The sequence below is a fragment of the Eutrigla gurnardus genome (genome assembly GCF_963514095.1).
Source record: "Eutrigla gurnardus genome assembly, chromosome: 14".
Classification (NCBI taxonomy): Eukaryota; Metazoa; Chordata; class Actinopteri; order Perciformes; family Triglidae; genus Eutrigla; species Eutrigla gurnardus.
This window is the reverse complement of record NC_139937.1, coordinates 20,679,090-20,702,462: the sequence shown is the minus strand read 5'-3', so window position 1 is coordinate 20,702,462 and position 23,373 is coordinate 20,679,090. Positions and strand designations below refer to the sequence as shown.

Sequence of the window (23,373 nt, the reverse complement as noted above, 5' to 3'; positions counted from 1 at the left end):
ATATAAATCTGGTAAGCTTTACAGTATGAAATGATGGAACCGAGATCACAAGGACCGTTTTGATATGATGCGTCGGAGAGAGCGTTTCTCCTGACGCGGGTTTCTCCCACTTCAGAGTGTTTGTGAGATGTTTGGGGCGCCATTTTGGCTCCAGCAGGAGTCCACTGGGTCAGACAGTTTCCTGAGGGTCCGAGGCAGCGTGGACAAACGCTCCTCACGAGGACGGAGACCAACGTCTCCAAATAGGGCGTCTTGAGTTTTCTCTGGGGGGGCGTTCACTTCTTCTTCTACAGCACTGAGAGCAGCGCCCTCCGGTGGCAGTGGCCGGTATGGTGGAGTACTTCGAGAGTCTCAGAGACGAGGATCAGACTCAGGTTTCAGTCCATTGCCGCAGCTTGTATCTATACATCTGGACCCCAAGTACCTGGTCGCCCCAGTACCCCTAAATCCTGATATGCCCCCCCCACCAAATCCTGATACGCCCCCCCTAAATCCTGATAGCCCTCCCTCCCCCACCCCAGCCCCGCCCCATCTGGGCCCACGAGGGTCACCGGCCAGGGCAGGCTGTGGGTCGGATGCAGCGTCCCTGGAACAGCACCAGGTTGGCAGGGCAGTGGCAGCCGGCCACGCAGGGCTTGTGGCACGGTCCAATCTCGTTCCAGTTGTCGCAGGTTTTGGTGCAGCCCGGTCCGCAGGTGTTGTAGACGGCGCCGTGTTTACACTGGGTGGCTGCGGGGAGGAAGAAGGCGGGAAACACAGCGATGTCAAACAGCAATAATAACAAATCGATTAATTACATTTGTGTGTGCTTGTGTCTATTTCTGTAACCTGTAAGAGTCCATTTAAAAGTCTAAAATACAAAAATTATAATTAGCTCTGGAGACAGATAGTTAGCTAGATTGTTAGCTAGTTACCTAGGTATCTTGTCAGCCAGGTATCTTGTTAGCTAGGTATCTAGGTATCTTGTCAGCTAGTTATATTGTTAAATAGGTATCTTATTAGTTAGGTATATTGTTAGCTAGGTATCCAGGTATCTTGTTGGCTAGGTAGCTTGGTATCTTATTAGCTAGTTATCCTGTTAGCCAGGTATCCAGGTATCTTGTTAGCTAGGTATCTAGGTATCTTGTTGGCTAGGTAGCTAGGTATCGTATTAGTTAGTTAGCTAGGTATCCAGATATCTTGTTAGCTAGGTATCCAGGTATCTTCTTAGCTAGGTATCCAGGTATCTTGTTAGCTAGGTATCTAGGTATCTTGTTGGCTAGGTAGAAAGGTATCTTGTTGGCGAGTTCTAGGGAAGGAAACACATCGGCCAAACAGCTGTGAATCTGGTTATTGGTTTGATTTAAGTCAAAAGCAGCTGATGATAATTAAACATCGTATACCAGCGCTGTCACTCACCCATGCAGGCGGCGTCGGCCCTCCAGGCGACGGGGACGCCCTCCCTCTCGCAGGCTCGGCTGTAGGCGATGAAGGACTCGCAGTAGCAGTTCTTATGGACTGGACACTCACACATGTCCGTCACACAGGACCTACAGACAGCAGGATGAGAAGGTCGTTACATCATCCCCCGCAAGAACAGGAAGTAAAGATTACATTTTAATTATGGTCACATCGTCTGACCTGTAGAAGGGGGCGAAGTCGACCACGCGGTGGCACTTCTGAAACTCCCACGACTTTAACTTCTGGCACTCTCGGTGGGCTCGGAACTTGACTTTGACGCTGCCGGGGCACAGGAAGGAGGTTGGGCGACGAGGCGGCGGCTGCTGGGAGCAGACCTCGTTGCCCTCGAATCGCCACGACTCGGCGAACTCGTCTACGTCGAACTTAAACTGGCCGTCCCCGCCCATAGTGTCGTCGCGCTTGTGGCCGTTGTAGTTGCCGCAGAGGCCGCAGAGGCGTCCACGCAGGTGGGGGGCCGCTACGACCTCCACGAAGCTGTCGCCGTCCCATGTGATCTCCAAACCTGCAGGGGGGGCAGGAAGACAACGACTCATGGTCAGTCCTTTAGACCACGCTTCTATAGATCTTGCTTCTATAGACCTTGCTTCTTTAGACTTCGATTTTATTGGCCTCGCTTCCATCGTCCTCACTTCTATAGACCTCGCTTCTATAGACTTCACTTCTTTAGACCTTGCTTCTGTAGACCTCGCTTCTGTAGACCTCGCTTCTTTAGACCTTGCAAGCTCGGTATCTTTCTAGTTAACATTACTGTTGTTTTCCGTGAGGCGTAACAATAAACAAATTAAACGAGCGCCAGGCTTTCTAACGTGGTGTACTGACCTGCGATGGTGGTGAGTTTGAGCAGGTATCCATCCAGGTCTATGTGGACCCCTGGGCCGTGGTACGGCAGGGCAATACGGGTGCCGTTCCTCCGGACCGTCAAGTGCTGGTGGAGGCTGAGGACCAGACCTTCCAGCTTCACCTCGACAGACTGAGTCCAGGAGAAGGATCGAGTCCGTCGGGCGTCGTTCTTCACCAACACCTGCAACAGATGGAAGCTCCCTTTAAATTGTTGCTTCCAGGTGTGTTTCCTGGAGCCCGACAGGAACATGGATATCATTTAAAGTCCTACCATGAAGCTGGAGTCGGCGCTGTTGATGCTGTTTCCTGTTCCTCCGGAGGCGACGCCGCCACAATCCCGGGTCAGGACGTACTGACAGGTTCCCTGGAAGTTAAAGGTCCTGCCGTCGAAGGTGTTGTAGTGAGGGTCGCCGAAAACCGTACAGACCCCCGGCTCTGCAGAAACACAAAGACACAGACATGAAGACGTGGAATTTAAAAACCAGCAGTGGGACATAAAAATAAATGTCCAAGGAAAGCAAAGAAATCCAAAGAAGGATATAAAAATGATTCATGCTGATGCCTGATTTATGATAAACGGTGAAATATGAGGACCCGCATGAGATCTGTTTCATTTCAGCCAAAAACCAAAGAGAAACGACCTGAGACCAAATCCCAGTCTGGACTCGGGTTCATGGGAAATTATGTTTTCAGTGTCTTTCATAGATTTGACTATACTTTGATCACCTAAATGACTAAATATCACTCAATATAAATAATAATTTCACAGATTCATCTTAACTACCAACAAATATATTCAAGATATTTTCATACTTTTACTTCATACTTTTTATGACTTGTATAATAATATGATAATTTGCGGATGTGTGATCTGGGAAACGGGCAGCAGCAGATTCGTAGAGGACTTACTCACTTTCAGTGCAAACTGGACAGCAGCCGGTTCTGTTCAGGATCTTATTCTGCAGGAGACGAAGCAGAAACATCATTAGAGAAACGTCACAGGAAAACCCAACGTTTAGAATAGAACTGGGGCGGCGCCCTCTATAGGCGACAGAGGCAACCACCAAAATTACAGACATCCTGGTATCAAACATGAAACGTGACATCAAATAATTTCATGTTTTCAACCACACAGGTGGAACAGAAATGAAAGGAAAGATAGAAACGGAGGAAAAGTTCACAGTCAAACCAGGACGAACACAAAGACATCGAAACCCGAGTTCAACCGCTGAACTTTGGACGTGTAACAGGAAACGTGTGTGTGTGTGTGTGTGTGTGTGTGTGTGTGTGTGTGTACAGTATGTTTCAACTTCCATCAGAAGTGCAGATCAGAGGACTCTTTCACACACGTAGTTTTTTGCCTCAGGGAAGCCCTTCATTCTCTCTCTCTCTCTCTCTCTCTCTCTCTCTCTCTCTCTCACACACACACACACAGACAGACAGACAGACACACACATACACACACACACACGCAGACAGACAGACACACACACACACACACACACACACACACACACACACACACACACACACACTTGTCTGTCATCACATACAGACGTTCTCTCTTCACTCAATACAAACTCCAGAGTCCTAACCTCTGCACAAAGGGCAATCTCTCTCTTTGAAGAGGGCTGCCTCCTGACACACACACACACACACACACACACACACACACACACACACACACACACACACACACACACACACACACACACACACACACACACACACACACACAGTGACAGAGATTAGTTTCCAGGGGCCTAAATATAGGGAACCTCTTCTTTGCTGTCACTCAAACGTCACACAGACAAAAGGCTGTTCGGAGACAAACTGTCTCCAAAGAGACGCAGCACTCGACCGGCCGCTGACCGCAGGATGACGGCATGGGAGAGAGAGAGAGAGTGTGTGTGTGTGTGTGTGTGATGACAGGTGTGTGAGTATGCAGCCTAATGTAACATCCACGCATCAATGTAGAGAAACATTAGAGGCCCGTTGAAACCGTTTACATTTTTCCTGTGTTATGATTTCAGCTTACTTTGTCATCAGAAGGCGTCTAATCACTATAATATCAGCAATTCAAAAAGCAAATATTCAGATGACACAACATGTCATTGTTTTTTTTAATCAAAAAACTATTAACTATAATATTGTTGTCAAATAAACTGCTTTACATTAAGGTGGAAGTGACAAATTCCTATGTTTGTCTGTATTCAGAGCTTAAACCACCTCTAGAGTCTCTATCTAACACGGTGACGTATTTACACTAAACACCTCTAGAGTCTCTATCTAACACGGTGACATATTTACACTAAACACCTCTAGAGTCTCTATCTAACACGGTGACATATTTACACTAAACACCTCTAGAGTCTCTATCTAACACGGTGACATATTTACACTAAACACCTCTAGAGTCTCTATCTAACACGGTGACATATTTACACTAAACACCTCTAGAGTCTCTATCTAACACGGTGACGTTTTTACACTAAACACCTCTAGAGTCTCTATCTAACACGGTGACGTTTTTACACTAAACACCTCTAGAGTCTCTATCTAACACGGTGACGTATTTACACTAAACACCTCTAGAGTCTCCATCTAACACGGTGACATATTTACACTAAACACCTCTAGAGTCTCCATCTAACACGGTGATGTATTTACACTAAACACCTCTAGAGTCTCTATCTAACACGGTGACATATTTACACTAAACACCTCTAGAGTCTCTATCTAACACGGTGACGTATTTACACTAAACACTTCTAGAGTCTCTATCTAACACGGTGACGTATTTACACTAAACACCTCTAGAGTCTCTATCTAACACGGTGACGTATTTACACTAAACACCTCTAGAGTCTCCATCTAACACGGTGACATATTTACACTAAACACCTCTAGAGTCTCCATCTAACACGGTGACATATTTACACTAAACACCTCTAGAGTCTCCATCTAACACGGTGACATATTTACACTAAACACCTCTAGAGTCTCTATCTAACACGGTGACGTATTTACACTAAACACCTCTAGAGTCTCTATCTAACACGGTGACGTATTTACACTAAACACCTCTAGAGTCTCTATCTAACACGGTGACATATTTACACTAAACACTTCTAGAGTCTCTATCTAACACAGTGACGTATTTCCACTAAACACCTCTAGAGTCTCCATCTAACACGGTGACGTATTTACACTAAACACCTCTAGAGTCTCTATCTAACACGGTGACATATTTACACTAAACACTTCTAGAGTCTCTATCTAACACAGTGACGTATTTCCACTAAACACCTCTAGAGTCTCCATCTAACACGGTGACGTATTTACACTAAACACTTCTAGAGTCTCTATCTAACACAGTGACGTATTTACACTAAACACCTCTAGAGTCTCTATCTAACACGGTGACGTATTTACACTAAACACCTCTAGAGTCTCTATCTAACACGGTGACATATTTACACTAAACACTTCTAGAGTCTCTATCTAACACAGTGACGTATTTCCACTAAACACCTCTAGAGTCTCCATCTAACACGGTGACGTATTTACACTAAACACCTCTAGAGTCTCCATCTAACACGGTGACGTATTTACACTAAACACCTCTAGAGTCTCTATCTAACACGGTGACGTATTTACACTAAACACCTCTAGAGTCTCTATCTAACACGGTGACGTATTTACACTAAACACCTCTAGAGTCTCTATCTAACACGGTGACATATTTACACTAAACACTTCTAGAGTCTCTATCTAACACAGTGACGTATTTCCACTAAACACCTCTAGAGTCTCCATCTAACACGGTGACGTATTTACACTAAACACCTCTAGAGTCTCTATCTAACACGGTGACATATTTACACTAAACACTTCTAGAGTCTCTATCTAACACAGTGACGTATTTCCACTAAACACCTCTAGAGTCTCCATCTAACACGGTGACGTATTTACACTAAACACTTCTAGAGTCTCTATCTAACACAGTGACGTATTTACACTAAACACCTCTAGAGTCTCTATCTAACACGGTGACGTATTTACACTAAACACCTCTAGAGTCTCTATCTAACACGGTGACATATTTACACTAAACACTTCTAGAGTCTCTATCTAACACAGTGACGTATTTCCACTAAACACCTCTAGAGTCTCCATCTAACACGGTGACGTATTTACACTAAACACCTCTAGAGTCTCTATCTAACACGGTGACGTATTTACACTAAACACCTCTAGAGTCTCTATCTAACACGGTGACATATTTACACTAAACACCTCTAGAGTCTCCATCTAACACGGTGACGTATTTACACTAAACACTTCTAGAGTCTCTATCTAACACGGTGATGTATTTACACTAAACACCTCTAGAGTCTCTATCTAACACGGTGACGTATTTACACTAAACACCTCTAGAGTCTCTATCTAACACGGTGACATATTTACACTAAACACTTCTAGAGTCTCTATCTAACACAGTGACGTATTTCCACTAAACACCTCTAGAGTCTCCATCTAACACGGTGACGTATTTACACTAAACACTTCTAGAGTCTCTATCTAACACAGTGACGTATTTACACTAAACACCTCTAGAGTCTCTATCTTCTACGAAAGTAAACAACCAGGATGTACTGTATTCTCAAGAAACTAAACCAGCCACATGAAGTGAAACTTTGATTGGAGACAGATAACCTACATTACCCAGCAGCCACCTCTTCTGACCACAAACAACAGGTGAGGACTTGTCGTAACCGCTGGAAGCGTGTGAACTTGAAGCAAACGGCTGACACCAGCTGTGAATGCGTGACCGCCAGCGGCCGCCGGTATGAGAGGAATCCACTCCATCAGCCACCGGCCGACAGATGACCCCCGGGTGACCTCTGCGACAGGTGAACGCAGCTCAAAACCCAGAGCGTCTGACAGCCAACGCCACGCTCCAGCTGCTCGTACGACCACTAATGTGCTACAGGAAACCGCGGCGTCCCGATGAGTGACAGGTTCAACACCCACTGTGTCTCCTAGCAGGAACGTGTGTCTAACTTCCATCATAAATCTGACATTAACAGCAGAATGACTGGAATTGCACGATGAACTGGTGAACGGGTGAACGGGTCGGCCAGCAGTAAATCACACATGTGACAGGAAGACGACGGCGTTCGTCACGGCTGTAAAGTGTGAGTGTTGGGCGAGACAGGACGGCAGATGAAGAGGAGAGACGGAGACTGCAAACAGCATGTAAGCTGGTGATTGGCCGGTGGGGCCGTCACTCACCGAGGGGCAGCTGCTGATTGGTACACACTGTTTGGGATGACACTCGATGCTTCCTCTCACGCAGCCACAGAGAGTACAGTTCACCGACGACCACATGTCTCCTTCCTGCCGGAAGAACACCAGATCTCAGTACGGACAGACGTGGGTACGCCGAACCATTCATCCATTAATTAATTAATTAATTCATCCGTCTATCCATTCATTCATCCATTCACCCATCCCTCTCTGCTGTCTCACCCTGTAGATCTTGTTCCGGACCCTGCAGTACTTCACCTCCTCCACCTTCACGTAGGACAGACACTCCTCACAGCAATGGTCACCATGGCAACTCCCCAGACGAGAGCACCGCCTCCTGCACACCACCGTGGAGTCCTGGAAAAGGAGAGGTCAGATGGAGGTTCTGTTGTTAAGCTGCAGGTGAATGTGATGGAGGAGACAGGAGGAGGAGGAGGAGGAGGCTGGACTCCTGGTCCGTACCTTGCAGGAGCAGCTGGTGCAGTTGTCATGAACGAAGGAGGTGTTGTTCTCGTAAACTTCACTGTGGAACAGACAGCTTCCTAAAGATAGATCAAACACCTTCCTCTGACCTGGAGGAGGAAGAGGAGGACAGAGTCAAACATGGAGATGGACAGGAGGAGGAGGACAAACATAGAGATAGAGAGGAGGAGGAGGAGGACAGAGTCAAACAAGGAGATGGACAGGAGGAGGAGGACAAACATAGAGATAGAGAGGAGGAGGAGGAGGACAGAGTCAAACAAGGAGATGGACAGGAGGAGGAGGACAAACATAGAGATAGAGAGGAGGAGGAGGACAGAGTCAAACAAGGAGATGGACAGGAGGAGGAGGACAAACAGAGATAGAGAGGAGGAGGAGGACAAACATAGAGATAGATTGGTCCTCACCAAGACATCGGGGACAACAGTGTCCAGCGGGGGTGTGGCTGAGGTGGGCGGGGCATGAAAGGACAGGACACGCCTCCTTCATGCAGAGAGTCCGTCCTCCCTGGAACAATGACATCAACATGAGATGGACCTTCGTCTAGTTAAATTAATTCACACTTTTATTTGTGTGTGTGTGTGTGTGTGTGTGTGGGTGTGTGTGTGTGTGTGTGTGTGTGCGTGCGTGCGTGCGTGCGTGCGTGTGTGTGTGTGTGTGTGTGTGTGGGTGTGTGTGTGTGTGTGTGTGCGTGTGTGTGAGCGTGTACTCACAGTGCAGGTGCACTTGATGCAGGCTTTGCCTTCAGGACTGAACTCCTCCCTCTCTTTGTACAGCCGACCCTCAAAGATGCAACCTGCAGGAGGAGGAGTGACTCGACATTAAACGCTGGCCTTTATTTGAATGTAAACCCTGAATCCCAATAAAAGTAAATGTGTGTGATAGCGAGCAGGTGAGAAGGACAACATGGCCGTCGGACTCACTGGGGCAGGTGGGGCAGCACTTCTTGGGGTGGATTTTGGGATTCTTGCAGTGGACGACACACTGAACGTCGGCCTCCGTGATGACACCTTCCTGTCAGGACGAGCACACCAACCAACACTTCAGTCTCTGTTAACACTTTGTTCTTCTACTGCTCTCCTTCCTTCCTTCCTCCCTCCCTCCCTCCCTTCCTTCCTTCCTTCCTTCCTTCCTTCCTTCCTTCCTTCCTTCCTTCCTTCCTTCCTTTTTTCCTTCCTTCCTTCCGTCTTTCCTTCCTTCCTTCCTTCCTTCCTTCCTTCCTTCCTTCCTTCCTTCCTTCCTTCCTCCCTCCCTCCCTCCCTCCCTTCTTTCCTTCCTTCCTTCCTCCCTACCTTCCTTCCTTCCTTCCTCCCTCCCTCTTCATTCCTTCCTTCCTTCCTTTCTCCCTTCCTCCTTCCTTCCTTCCTTCCTTCCTTGCTTCCTTCCTCCCTCCCTCCCTTCCTCCCTCCCTCTTCCTTCTTTCCTTCCTCCCTCCCTTCTTCTTCAACAGGCTGGATTCAGCACACACACACACCTGACAGCGTCTGGTGATGCAGGGTTTGGTGGAGCTGGTCCAGGATACTGAGCTGTTATAAGATCGGCCGTCCAACATGCAGCCTGAGAGAGAGAGAGGGGGGGGGGGGGGGGGGGATTGGGAGAGGGAGAGGGAGAGAGAGAGAGAGAGAGAGAGAGAGAGAGAGAGAGAGAGAGAGAGAGAGAGAGTTCATGATATTTATACAACATAAATATGAGCGTCTGTGTCAGAGACCGAGGAGACCGGACCAGCTGATTGTTTGACGAGAGGACGGGTTGCAGCTTTTTGTTGTTCACAGTGAATAGGATAATTTAGGGGGCGTGGCTCTTTTTAGGGGGCGTGGCTTTGGATGGAGGCGACGAGTGACGACTGTCAGTGTTGCCGACTTTCTCGCTAGCGTTTGATCTACTTCCTGTGGATCAGAGGTTCCAACAGGTCTGGTTCTGTATCATGTAGTCTTACTGGTCTCTGGCCAGTAACTCAACACGATTAATTTCATCCCTTTTACAGTAACTGGTCTCAGATCAATGTTTAACTTTTCCACACAATGAAACCTGATCACCGGCATTGATCTGCTTTCCCTCAGACCCTCTAATAGCGGATCACAAGCAGGACAAAGACCCCCACAGAGACCCACTAACGCTGACGGATGTGAGGACGGCTTCATTCTTCCTCACTGATGAAGACGCTTCAGTACTGAAAGTACAGGATCTCACAACTTTAACAAAATAAAACATGTTCAGATCGTTTAAATGGATGAAAACAAACAATGTGATGTGAACACATGTTTTAATCCTTTACACACTATTGGACATAATATGGTGTTTTTATTATTCATTTTGAAGTGACCACATGCAGCCAAGTATAACTCACACTCTTACATAACGAGCCGGTTAATTGAAGCAGTTTTAAAGTTAAATTGTTCCCAATAAACGGATCCCGTCTGGCTGCAAGTCTCGTATGATTTCATCAAAGTGTCATTATGACACGCCGCCGCCGCCGCCGCCGCCGGCTGTTGTTTCCAAAGCAGAGACACGAGGGGTCCTAAACCCGGGTCACAGCGGCCCACCAAGTCAACCGCACAATAGAAAAAAAAACCAGCGCTGGTCGCCGTGGCGACAAGGGGCTTTCCACGTTCCCGGGCCCAGTTGGTTCCACCTCTCTTAACGAAGTGCTGCGTCGTAAAAAACGCAGAACCACAAACAAAAGGGCCGCGCCCCTGCTGAGCTAGGTGTGTGTGTGTGTGTGTGTGTGTGTGTGTGTTGTATTTCTATAGAGCTCCATGAGCTCAGAATCAGCATCCTCCTCCACAGTGACGACTTTGTTTTAAAGGGTCACGTTCTTTAAACATGGTAACAGTGAAGCCCCGCCTCCCGCTTCATGTGATTGGCTGCCGAATATTCCGCCATTATTCCGCCCATCTTCAGTCTAAACGCTCCTTTCTAAACGGAAAGAGACGCCAACGGAGGTCACAGAGCCGCATCAGAGGCGAGACGAGTCGATACGGCGTTCTATCTAAACGCTCCGAGGCGGAAAAGACGGTGGTGCTGCTTGGTTGCTTGTATATTTTGTGTATTTGTATATTTTTATGTATTTTCTGTACATTGCTAAAACGGAGTGCTGCTAAACGGTGTTGCATTGTCCTAACGATGACAATAAAGATATTGCAGTCTAATTCAGATACATGAGCACTAGGTGTGTGTGGAGGTCCTGGTCCTGGATTTCAGTCTACTATTAGCGCCCAGCAGCAGCAGGTTCTGTATTTGTGTCATAAACCATCTCAGGCTCATTATCATCATCATGTAGGAATATTGTAAGATTGTAATATCACAGTGGGAGAAAACAAAGGAGCTTCAGGCGTCACACAAAGTGTTCATTTCCTCCCCCGAGTTCAGTTCGGAGAATCAGCACAAGTCATAAAACGTTTAACTATGAATATTAAGATTTTTTATGGAGTTTCCACAATCCTCGTAGACCCTTTCCACCCAAATCAACAGGTTTTTTTGGGGTGTTTTTACTTTAAATACAGGAAAAACCTGCTGAAATAGGCGAAAAACTCTCGTTGCCAGGAGACAACTCAGCTTTTATTCTCTTTTATGTTCGTTAGTAAACGATGGAAATATTACTGAGGTTTCTTCATTTTCCCTTCACCAGGGGGTTTAAAAAGCTCAGAACATTGACCTGACGATGAGTGTATCATCAACATGTTGCATTTGATGCACAGCAACGAGCAAACGAATCTCAACTTAGATCTTCAATCGTTTGGATTTCTGACGCTTATTAAATACGTATTTAATACTTTTAATACTAATACACGTCACACTCCCTGGTTCCTCAAAGCGTCTCTAAAAGGAGACACCGCTGCAGTATATTGACGGATCTACAGAAACCAGACGTCTTACCTTTACAGCGCTCACAGCAGGCGCCCGTCTGCTTCACGACCAGGGCACAGTCCTCCGAGACCAGAGGACACTTCTCCTGCTTACAGTCCGCCTTCCCCTCCTGAGGGGGGAGAGAGGGGGGTGGGAGAGGGAGGGAGAGAGGGTCAATCAGTAAATGGAACATCTATAAACACACTCTTTCCCTCCATTTTCATTTAGTTCACATTTACTCCAGGTTTAACCTAAAAAGGAAGTTATAAATATATGATCAAGTCGTCTGCGTAGAGGAGGTGGCTGATGGTAACTGATGTTCTAGGATATAAAATAAAAGAATATATAAAACACGTCTGGTGCATTTTGAAGTTTTTACGTATCTTATTAAAAGACGGCTACTAACAAGAGGCTAAAGGAGACGCTAGTCCTCCTTTAGCTGACGTGAAGACATGTGACCGTTTTAGGATAAAGTTGTTTCAAAAATGATAATAGAGATGTTGATTACAGACAATTATTATATGACTGTGATAAACGCTTGTTTTCTGTGTGGAAGGAAGCAGTGCGATGCTAACTTCCTGTTGGACTCGAGAATGACGTCATCTCTGCAGGTCGTTCTGAAAACGTGACCCTTCATCCCTCGATGCTCGACACACTTCACTTCCAGCCAAAAATCACCAGAGCTGGACTCGTAAAAGTTCCATGACAACAGTTTTCACGTTAGCGTTAGCCTCGCTCAGCTTCAGCGCGGGTTCGAGGCCCCGGTTTGAAGAGTGACTCAGTTGTTCACAGTTGAGCTGTGAGTTTTCACACCAGCTCAACGATCCTCCCGCCACCTTCAGAAACGCCGAGCGGCGGTCCGTCACCGTGGCCCCCGACGGCACCGCGATGACGGCGCTCCTTTAATCCGCTCGACTTTCACACTTGGGCTTTTTACTGCCGATGCCGTCCTACATGCTGTGTGTGTTTTATTTTACACACTGCGAGGGTTTATAAAGTGGAGGCCGGCGAGTCCCGCGGCCCCCGCGGCAGGCGGCTCTAACAAGGACGGATCAAAGGGAGGGCAAAAATAAATCAGGGAGGTTTAATATAGCAGCAACGCTCCGACTAAAGGCCTCGAAGCCAAACCACACCGATGATGTCATCACAGGGGAGGAGGGAGGACATTCAATAAGATGTTAAACAGAGGACAGTTCTGTCGTCCGCCACCTCTGTGGAATCACATTTTAGATGATTTGGAAAAAAATCACATTTCTTCTGCTGGACGCCATCGGCTATTTTAATCCTGCAGAGAATATTCAATCAGTGGACTGACGATGTCCGACACACAGCAACAGTCTCTTCACTCTGACCACCACTGCTACCGCCATAGATCACAATTATCGATCAGCATAACACTCTTATAGTTTTATTTGTGTTTTGTTTCCAGAAAAGTTGAATTTGACTTTTGGTTTTTGCATCTTTCATGATGTAACTTAACAGAAATAGAAGTCAAAGATCTAACTTTTACTGGCAAGGGTTTGACCGTGGGTTCATGTGGGTTCACTGGCGAAAGGAGGAGGCGGGGCTTAGCACCAGCGAGGAGGCGGGGCTTCCCATAGTGAAGTCAGTACATGTGACCCCCCCCCCCCCCCCCCCCACACACACACACACACACACACACTCTCACCCTCTTGTCTCAGGGTCAAAAGTCACAATGGGTCACCTTGCCTTATAAACACTCGACATACCACCACGGCACCGAGGTTGGTCTGTCGCCGAGGGTGACGACCCCCCAACGCACACACACACACAGACACACACACACACACACACACACACACACTCACACACACTCACACACACACACTGTGTGTCTACATGCTACCGTATTGATAGGAGGATTTTCCAGAAACTTCTGGATTCAGTTCATTTTTTGTTCATTTATTTTGACCAAACCACCAAAATAAAAGCAGCTGTTTTTTTATAATTAAACATGGAGTCAAGTTGAAATTGAGTTCAGGAGGAATGTCCCAGAGGTTTCAGCGTGAGACAGAAATAGTCTGAAAATCAGATTTTATCTGCAGCATTTTAACTCCAATCAGTTCAATTTGATCAATACTAATGAGTTTAGTGGTTGAGGTCAAACAGGTCAAACAGAGTTCAGAAAGCAGCAGCCGTGTTTCAGCCTCCCGTTGAGGAAAATACTGGTTTTCTTTTAGTGTATGTTTTTACTTTACTGACGAGTGAAAGAAGAAACTACGGATTTTACTGATTTGACTTCTGTTTGAATATTTGTCATGTTGAAATAAATACCAGAATAAAACGTTCCAACGGGGGACAGATATTTACATCATGAAATGACTAAAACACTAAGAAAGATAAGAACAACTGATCCTAAAAGACTGCGAGAACATTACATGATCTTTTCTTGTGACTTGGCTTATTGTGCCACTGGGGGGCGACAGTGTTCACTATTTCTCCTCATTATCACTCTTGGCCCCCCTCAGGCCTTAGACCTGAACCCTCAGGGACTCTGTACAACCTAAACATGTTCAACATCTACAGGTTTGATTTGACCTTTTTGACCTCCCACAGCGCTTTAATTTGTGGGTAATTCCGACAATAAGGTTCTCTTATTGTCTGACTGGCATCGGTCTTCCATGTGATGTCTGCTCTTCTCTGTCACGGTGAAGGGTCCGGATCAGTCTCAACTTAAAGGCCCTTAAAGGCCCTTGGACATGGCCCCTCCCCGCCCCCCAAATCCCCCCCCTTTTGGCATCGTGACCTTCCACCTTTCACCCTTCCTCCAAAACAAACAGGTCATGACCCCCCTCCGGAGACCAGGAGCCACAGTAGCTTATGGACGAGACGGGACGGCGAGGGAACCACGTTTCTATTCTGCCAGCTGAGCGTCTACAGCGAGCGGAGGAAGGGCGCCGCCGTACGACACGAATCACATAAAAACAAAAATTGATCTTTTTAGGTTATTAAAATGATCTTATTCCACAATGAAAGTGAATCTGGGTTAAAAAAAACAAACAAAAAAACAAGTGAAACTTGTTGCATCATTCCTGTTTTGATTTCCATGTTTAATAGACAAGGATTTAACAGAGAGTAGAGCTCAGAGTGATCAGGTAAACCTGTATCGATCAGGTTTGTTTGATCGATTACCGCTGCGACCTCTGAAGTTGGAAATGTTATGAAACGTATTGATTTACGCCTCATCGGAAGTGTGAAGGATCTACTGATGACATCATCAAATGAGGTTCCAGCCCAGCGGTTCCTAGACCAACAAGTTCTATCATCTCACCGCCAGCAATGCTACGATTTCAGCTATGCTACGATTACAGCTATGCTACGATTTCATTGATCCTACGCTTCCATCGACGCTACGCTTCCAGCGACGCTACACTTCCAAAGATGCTACGCATCCAATGGTGGCGCTCTACGTTTCCCTCCAGTGAGAAGATTGTTAATCTTTTTCTGGGTTTTCAGTGTGAGCAGAATAATGAGCCAAACTTTCCCCTCATAAGTCGACGTGATGAAGAAGCTCAGTTCTTCTTCGTCACTTGCGAGGCCCCAAGGAATCAACAACATCAGATACTTCCAGGTTTTAAGTTCATGAGACGGACCTGGACATGTGACGGAGAGAAAAGAAACGAGGAGAGGAAGACACGGAGATGGACAGACAGATAGACGAGGGCGATGAGGAGCGTAGCGGAGATGGACCGACTCCCTCCGAGATAAGGGATCGTCATGGCGACTGGCCTGTCAGTCAGTCTGTCAGCCACATCCACCGCCAGCCCCATTACAGCACCCGGCCTCACACAATGGCTCCTCTGTGTGTGTGTGTGTGTGTCCATTAGCTCTGGACCCCCCCCCCCCCCCCCCCATGAGTGACACTGGAGCCCTGATGGCTCCCCCTCCCCCCCTGAAGACGGGGACACAGACAGTTTGTCTCTCTGGGGATGAAAGAAGGAAACGTAAAATCCTGGATGTTAAGTTTCCTCCTCTGACAGCGAAGACAACTCAAACATGATGTTTAGAGAGTGAAGATGAGAACCAGCCTGAGTCAGGAAAGAGTAATATTAATAATAATAATCAGTCTCTGTAATCTGTGTAACGTGCAGATTTAAATGCATGTCAATCAAAAGCAGAGTGATTATCTTAAAGACCAGTGAGACCAGTAAAGTAAAACTGGGAACTCACATCTGACGGATATGAGTTTGTGCAAGTTTTTAGGGATAAATTTAATCAAGATTGAGCCCTGGATGTATGTTTCTGTGTGTGTGTGTGTGTGTGTGTGTGTGTGTGTGTGTGTGTGTGTGTGTCTGTGTGTGTGTGTGTGTGTGTGTGTGTGTCGGCGGGTTAAAGCAGAGATGAAAGGCCTCCATTGCCTGCTGATGACTGATAGCATTCAGCAGAGCTTTGCCTGATGTCTGACTGATAACACAGAGGACGTTCATTCAGACTCACGGCAGCCAATCAGACGCCAGCTGGAACTTTTGAAAATAGCCAATCAGAAGCTGGAGAATGAACGTGTGCGTAAACTTCAGTCTACTTATTATGTCACTTGTTCATCACATTAAATGAGATGTTATTGTCCTCTAAACAACCAACATGATGTTTGGAGACAGCTTTTTACAGAAGGACCACAAATGAAAGGAAAACTAATTCCACTAACAGATCCACAGAAATATAATCACCAACTATTTTCATCATCTGTTCATCATCAAAAGTCATTTTTCATAAAGAAATGTCAGAAAATGCTGTTTTCAGTCCCTCAAATATGGAGATCTTCTTTCCTCTGTGTTATATCATAGATGTCATCACATAGAACAGACATTTCAAGCACTTTATTCTACATCCAAGCCCTTTTCAAACCTTGAAAACACCACAATAAAACTCAAGTGTTTTCAAGGATTTCCAGCACCGTACCAACCCTGTAGAGAGGAAACTCTGTCACCTTCAGGGGTCAGGGGTCAAAGAGCACATGTTGCAGGAAAGAGTCGTCCTCTAGTGTTTTGTAGCTGGTTTTAACAGCCGGACAGCATGACGACAGGCTGCTCCGTTTAAACAAACACCGACTCGGTTAAAAAGGGTCTTAAACACTTAAAGTCACGGAAATCAAACCGTCCACTCTTCACGTCTCCCGACCTCCCGCTAAAAGCAACCTGCATTTCAAAGTCCTTTCACAAACCTTTCACAACTTCTGATAAGAAGCGCCGCACAAAGCTCCATAATCAGCTTTTTCAAATAATCGCTATCAGGCCTGAAGGAGATTGCCACGGCAACCAAACCGCCGACTCGGCACTAATCCTGACGCAGAGTAAACGGAGATCTTACCAGACAGACGCAGGTGATGCAGGGGTTGTCGGTGATGTTGGGGATGTGGAGGACCTCGCCTTCATTCTCACAACTGGCCTCGGTACCTGTGGGGGGTGGGAGGGGCAGGAAGGTGAGACAGGTGAGATGTGGGCGGGGCCAGACACTGTAAATGTGTGCTCTGACGAACCCTCCTGACCTGAGCCATCGGGACTACGTGACGTCATGTGGGCTCCCATTAAAAAAACTCCGACCTGAAGCAGCTGAATTAGCTTTTTTTTTAGCGTCTATTAGCTGTTTTGGTTGAGTCTCACGGCTCTCATGAACCTTGTGGACAAGCTGGTGAACAAGACGAAGTATCTAACTGATGATTTTTTCTTTAAGCAGGAGGCGGTGGAGACCACAGCTGAGCTTAAAGGAGCGTGAATATAGAGCCGCATGGATCACGTACGTTTGAAGTCCAACAGGAAGTTAGCATCCCGTCACAAAAAAAGATTTTACGTTGGATTTTTGGGATTAATACATAGTATTATTCAGCAAGACAGATGAACACCATTTTATTGATATTTGAAGTGTGAACGTAGTCGTCAGAATTAAAAAGCTAACGTTAGGCTATAAAATAACGACGGCACACTTCACCAGAGACAAACTTTATGTCGTAGAACAAAACGTTAAAATCTCGTAAACACAGACTTTATTCCAGAGACCTAAAGAAGAGTTCCTGGTTTTAGGATCCAGTCCTGCAGGACTCATGATGGACAGAAACAGGAAGCGGTTTGACGACACCAATAAAACAGTCACTGGTGTTTCTGCTGACCCCTAGTGGCCAAACCCCCCCTGATTTTCCTGCTTTAGACTTTTACTTTGTTTGTTTTGTGTTTTTGATTAACTAGATGCTCCGTCTCGACTCTGGAGAACAGCTGGACGCGTCGGCCGTTTCTCCGTCCAGGTGACTTTTAAACTTAAAGGTCTTAAACAACGTGAGTCAGACGGTTTGTTTACGAGAATGAATGTAATCCGACCCGACGTCAGGAAATGACCCCAAACACAAGGGTTTATGGGTAGAAAGCAGACGAATGAAAATGCATCATCGAGAGCTGTGAGGTCATCGGAGGTGAAAGTAAGTCGTCACCTCTGAGGGTCAAACTTCTTCCCGTTTCCTCCAGCTGATCTCAGATCACATTTTAACCAGAAAACAATACGCTGACGCTTCACTCAGATCTGTTTTCTGCTTCATGTTGCCGTTTCTCCATCGGATCATTTCAACGTTATCTCATCTGATGTTTCAAAAACCTGGAAGCCTTCAGACGACCTCTCTGACCAATACTTGGGTCTCTTATCTGTGACCTCTGACCTGCTGACTGTCTGGTATGTTGTCATGTTAATGATTTTAGGGAATTGACTTCACCCCGTGCTGCTCTGGATTCCCTTTGAGGACGTGTACAGCCCTCAACATGACATGATGATGTCATCACAACCTGATGATGTCATCAAGACATTCCCTCAAAAGAAAACACGGTTAAATAGCAGCAATAAGCAGCCAAACAGAATATATTAAACTAGGTAGCTCTATTGAACCTAGTTAGCTTTAGCCTCCACTCTTCACCCTGTTAGCTTTAGCCTCCACTCTTTAGCCAGTTAGCTTAAGCCTCTGATCTTTAGCCTGTTCTTGTGGAACTGCTATATTATATTATACTATATTTTCAAGACTCTTGTTTTAAAACCAGTCAGTCAGAAACAAAACAACTTTAACAAACAATAGCTTCATTAGCTAGCTAGCTACCGCTCATCGGATCTGCTAGCAACAGGTGTCACTTTCTAGAAGGGTGAAATCTGCCTGTGTAAGAATTCATAGATCCGTTTACTTTTTAAATATTCTGAGGAATTAATCTGCCACCGTTATGAGTGAAAGCTGTTTATTAGTTTCTATCGGACTAAATCTCTAAACAAAAGAGTCGTTGAGCTCAGCAGGGCAGACGAAGACGAAGACGAGGTGAGGCTGTAAAGTTTACAGCCTCCGAGTGTAATTAAACTGGGAGGCTGTAAGTGGTGGTGGTGATGGTGGGGGGGCTCAGGGGGGCTCAAGGGGGCTCTGAGGCCTCGTCCTAAGTCTGATAAAATACCTTCCTCTTGCGTTTGTGGGGAAAGTAATGATACACTCAAACCTGAATGTTTGAGATCGGGAGGAAAACCTGAAACGAGTAAAAACTAGACGAATAAACCGTCCAGAGAAAAAGGAAGAAGAAGAAGAAGAAGAAGAAGAAGAAGAAGAAGAAGAAGAAGAAGAAGAAGAAGAAGAAGAAGAAGAAGAAGAAGAGCAGGGAGACTTTAAAAGGGTTAAAGGTGACTTTCTCTCTGAGTCTGGAGGATCAGGATCTCAGTCTTTTTATACATTTGGTGTTATTAATATCTGAGTCTGATCTCTTAATATCATATTGAACTGATGGATCCGGTGAGCTGAAGCTTGTATTATGTATTATGAGGAAAATATGCTCAAAGTATCTGTACTGTTATAATTATAAACTCTCTTACTTTTTGGTTCAGAAGAACAAATAAATCTCATAATAATAATAATTATGTTCCAGATGTATTTTCTAACGGTGAATGTTAAAAAACAGCAGCGAAGGATGCTGCAGGTCCTCATGAGGACTTTGGTGGACTCTTCTACAGGTTTTCCTCCAGTCAGACCAAGTCCACATCGACCACCGACAACCTGCACTCAGCCCAGTGCTGTGTAACAGGGGGACAGCAGGGACCTGGACAGCGGGGACCTGGACCAGATTCAAAGCAGTAATGCTTCTCTTATGAACCTCTGATCCACCAGGATGACCTCGGTACCCGCTGCTCCACCTGCTCCCACAACCAGACCTCCACCCGCCCAGAACCCTCCGGTCTGCGGTTCAGCAGACAATAGGCCTATGATGATGGTGCGTGTTTGGGATGCCAGGGGGGTCGGAATCCGATCCGCATGGGATCAGAACGGTGCAGCGTCCTCAGCTGATACAGGGACCGGCTGCTGGATGTTGGACTACAGAGACCCATCTGGTTCAGGTTTCCCTAACCCCCCCCATCTGATTCTCATCTCTGTGTTAGCTTCAGGAACAGAGATGAGAGTCCGGAGAAATGATCACTATCAGGATCCAACGGAAGTCCGGATCCACGTTAAAAGCAGAAGAGAAAGTGAAACTTCTGTTCCGGATCAGCTTCATCAAACGCGTTCTGCTTCTCTTTATGAAATATCATTTAATTAAACGATAATCCACCTCTCCAGACCACATCCACCTATCCGGTCTCTGCGCCTCTGGTAGTCTCATTGAGAGGCCGGGAGGAGACGCGCTCAGACCAGCGGAGACCCGCAGAGGAGACCAGGAGGAGAAAGTGGTTTACAGAAGTCCAAAAGTGTTTTAATTACAACTCGCAGTGACGCAATCAAGCATTGAACTAAAGATCACTTATAACGTCACTAAACCTTCATCGTTTCTTTGAGTTTAATATAAATTAATCATGTCATCGTGATCTATGTCTGGTGGTCTGGGTCTCGGCCGGTCTGGGTCCCTGCCGGTCTGGGTCTCTGCAGCCCCTTTTAAACGGGAAGAAGCGGACCAGTATATCTGCAGGGAGGTACCGAGAGGAAAACCCGGGTTACACTTGAAACCGGGTCTATTTCCAGGATCCACCACAGACTCAGCAAATTGTTTATCATCATCACGGTTTCATCAAATAGACGCGTCCCGACCAGGCTGGAGGTTCTCCTGGACCCTCTAGTCCACCAGTACTTTACTGGAAGACACACATCTAAAAGCTCAAGCGACTTTGATTCCAGACTGACGGCGCGTCACGGGGACGCGGCGGACTACAGGACCGGGGGTTTGGGTAGGTTTTACGCACGGCGGGTGTCGCGATGTGTGGTTATGAAGCCTCCGGTCTTACCTGTAATTAGCGGAGAGGAGGACCGGGGCGTCTGGAGCAGCAACAAGAAGCAGAAGGAAAGCCTACAGGTGGACCAGGAGGGGGGGTCCAACCGGCGGAGCAACATCCTCGAGTTTCTCCGGGGGGAAAAAACCCGAAGCGGAGGAAGAAATAAAAGAGGAAAACCCCAAAATCCAGAGGGAGAGCGTGAAGCGGAGACGTGTCCTCTTAAATCCAGCCCGGAGACACAAACCTCCGCCTGTTCGCGCCGCAATGCAAAGCGACGAGCAGCCGGACGCGCGCAGATCACATTAGAATGACAAAGACGTCCGACCGCGCGGCTGCGGGGCTGATGAAGACATGATCAGGTACGGCAGTCCCGAATCCTGCAGGAGTCCGGGATCCGGAGCGCCACACCACAGTACGGATAAACACGCCGCTGGTTTGTAGTCGGACTCCCTCAGGCGTTCGTGTTCCCTGAAGTCTGTTCAGTACGTGGATGCGGGATGCGGACCGTCCGGGACCAGGGAGCGGACTGCAGTCTCTCTCTCTCTCTCTCTCTGAGCGGTGCAAAGAGTCGCCTCTCCTCCTCCTCTGGTAATAAAGCGGACCTGGTGTCGGAGCGCACCACACAGCCAGAGAGTCCTGCCTCCTCTGTGAGACCCGGGACCTCCTCCTGCCTCCAGACCTTTCCGAAACCTCCTCCAAAAACCCTCCAGACCCTCCGTGGTCCTCCGATCCAGGTCTCCCGCAGACTTCTCCCAGTCGTCCTCCTCTTCCTCCAGACCTCCTTTTGTTATTCTAAGTTTTTAATAATCTGCTGCTACTGAACCTGTGTGTGTGTGTGTGTGCGCGTGTGTGCTGGGATCTAGTTTCATGACCAACTAACCAGAGGAGCTACATGTGCTTCATGTCTCCATGTTGTAAATAAAAACGCAGAAGAAGAGAAGGGAGGACTGAAGACTAAAGTCTCACTGACACATCATCAGAGTCTCCATCTAACACGGTGACATATTTACACTAAACACCTCTAGAGTCTCTATCTAACACGGTGACGTATTTACACTAAACACCTCTAGAATCTCCATCTAACACGGTGACGTATTGACACTAAACACCTCTAGAGTCTCTATCTAACACAGTGACATATTTACGCTGAACACCTCTAGAGTCTCCATCTAACACGGTGACGTATTCACACTAAACACCTCTAGAGTCTCTATCTAACACAGTGACATATTTACACTAAACACCTCTAGAGTCTCTATCTAACACAGTGACATATTTACACTAAACCCCTCTAGAGTCTCTATCTAACACGGTGACGTATTTACACTAAACACCTCTAGAGTCTCTATCTAACACGGTGACGTATTCACACTAAACACCTCTAGAGTCTCTATCTAACACGGTGACGTATTTACACTAAACACCTCTAGAGTCTCTATCTAACACAGTGACATATTTACACTAAACCCCTCTAGAGTCTCTATCTAACACGGTGACGTATTTACACTAAACAGCTCTAGAATCTCTATCTAACACGGTGACATATTCACACTAAACACCTCTAGAATCTCCATCTAACACGGTGACGTATTCACACTTAACACCTCTAGAGTCTCTATCTAACACAGTGACGTATTTACACTAAACACCTCTAGAGTCACTAATCCTTCGCCATCATGTTCACTGTGTGAACGGAAGGGTCAAAGGTTCCCAAAGTGGGGTCCTGGGGGACCTGATCCTGTACCCAAGGACCCAAAGTCAGTCTTTGAAGAGCAGATATAATTCCTCAGATTCCTCCAGTGGAAGATTTCATGCAAACAGAGGAAATGTTTTGGCATTATGTTCCATAAACCTGCAGTCTGGAGTCGACATTAAAGCCTGATGTGACAGATGAGGTTGACAGTAAGTGTGTGTGTGTGTGTGTGTGTGTGTGTGTGTAGTCTCTTTAAAGTGAAGCTCAGACGGAGGAAAAGCGCGTCTTCAAAGAAATAATTAGGACCCACCCAGCAGCTTTTAACTGAGCATCAGCCGCCACTTGATCTGTGCTGCTGCATGCTGGGAACACACACCAGCCAGGTGTGTGTGTGTGTCCAAGAGAGAAAGTTTGAGAAATGATGACAAGAAAGTGTGATTTAAGTTTGTTAAAAAGGGAAAACGAGTGTGTGTTTCAGAGAGAACATCAAAAGGAGTGTGATTCAAAGTGTGTGT

At 46.5% G+C, this 23,373-nt stretch overlaps 1 protein-coding gene across 1 annotated transcript; it reads right to left on the bottom strand.

Moving 5' to 3' along the window:
• Positions 1–540: 540 nt before the first annotated feature.
• Positions 541–21,822, bottom strand: bmper (BMP binding endothelial regulator). Its single transcript, XM_084027713.1, has 16 exons — positions 21,178–21,822; positions 17,269–17,354; positions 11,971–12,070; positions 9,569–9,651; positions 9,018–9,108; positions 8,808–8,890; positions 8,502–8,601; positions 8,077–8,186; positions 7,837–7,971; positions 7,600–7,704; positions 3,215–3,260; positions 2,573–2,736; positions 2,281–2,482; positions 1,621–1,963; positions 1,399–1,529; positions 541–729 (listed from the first exon to the last, which is right to left on the bottom strand). Exons 1-16 carry the CDS (start codon positions 21,281–21,283, stop codon positions 548–550), a joined length of 2,067 nt encoding a protein of 688 aa, XP_083883839.1. The 5' UTR covers positions 21,284–21,822; the 3' UTR covers positions 541–547.
• Positions 21,823–23,373: the final 1,551 nt, after the last annotated feature.

Coding starts and splice junctions, on each gene's coding strand:
- bmper (XM_084027713.1), bottom strand. CDS start 21,283: ATGTTGCTCCGCCGGTTGGACCCCCCCTCCTGGTCCACCTGTAGGCTT. Junction 8,891..9,017: donor GTGCTGCCCCACCTGCCCCA/GTGAGTCCGACG, acceptor CTCCTCCTGCAG/GTTGCATCTTTGAGGGTCGG. Junction 7,705..7,836: donor TCCGGAACAAGATCTACAGG/GTGAGACAGCAG, acceptor TTCTTCCGGCAG/GAAGGAGACATGTGGTCGTC.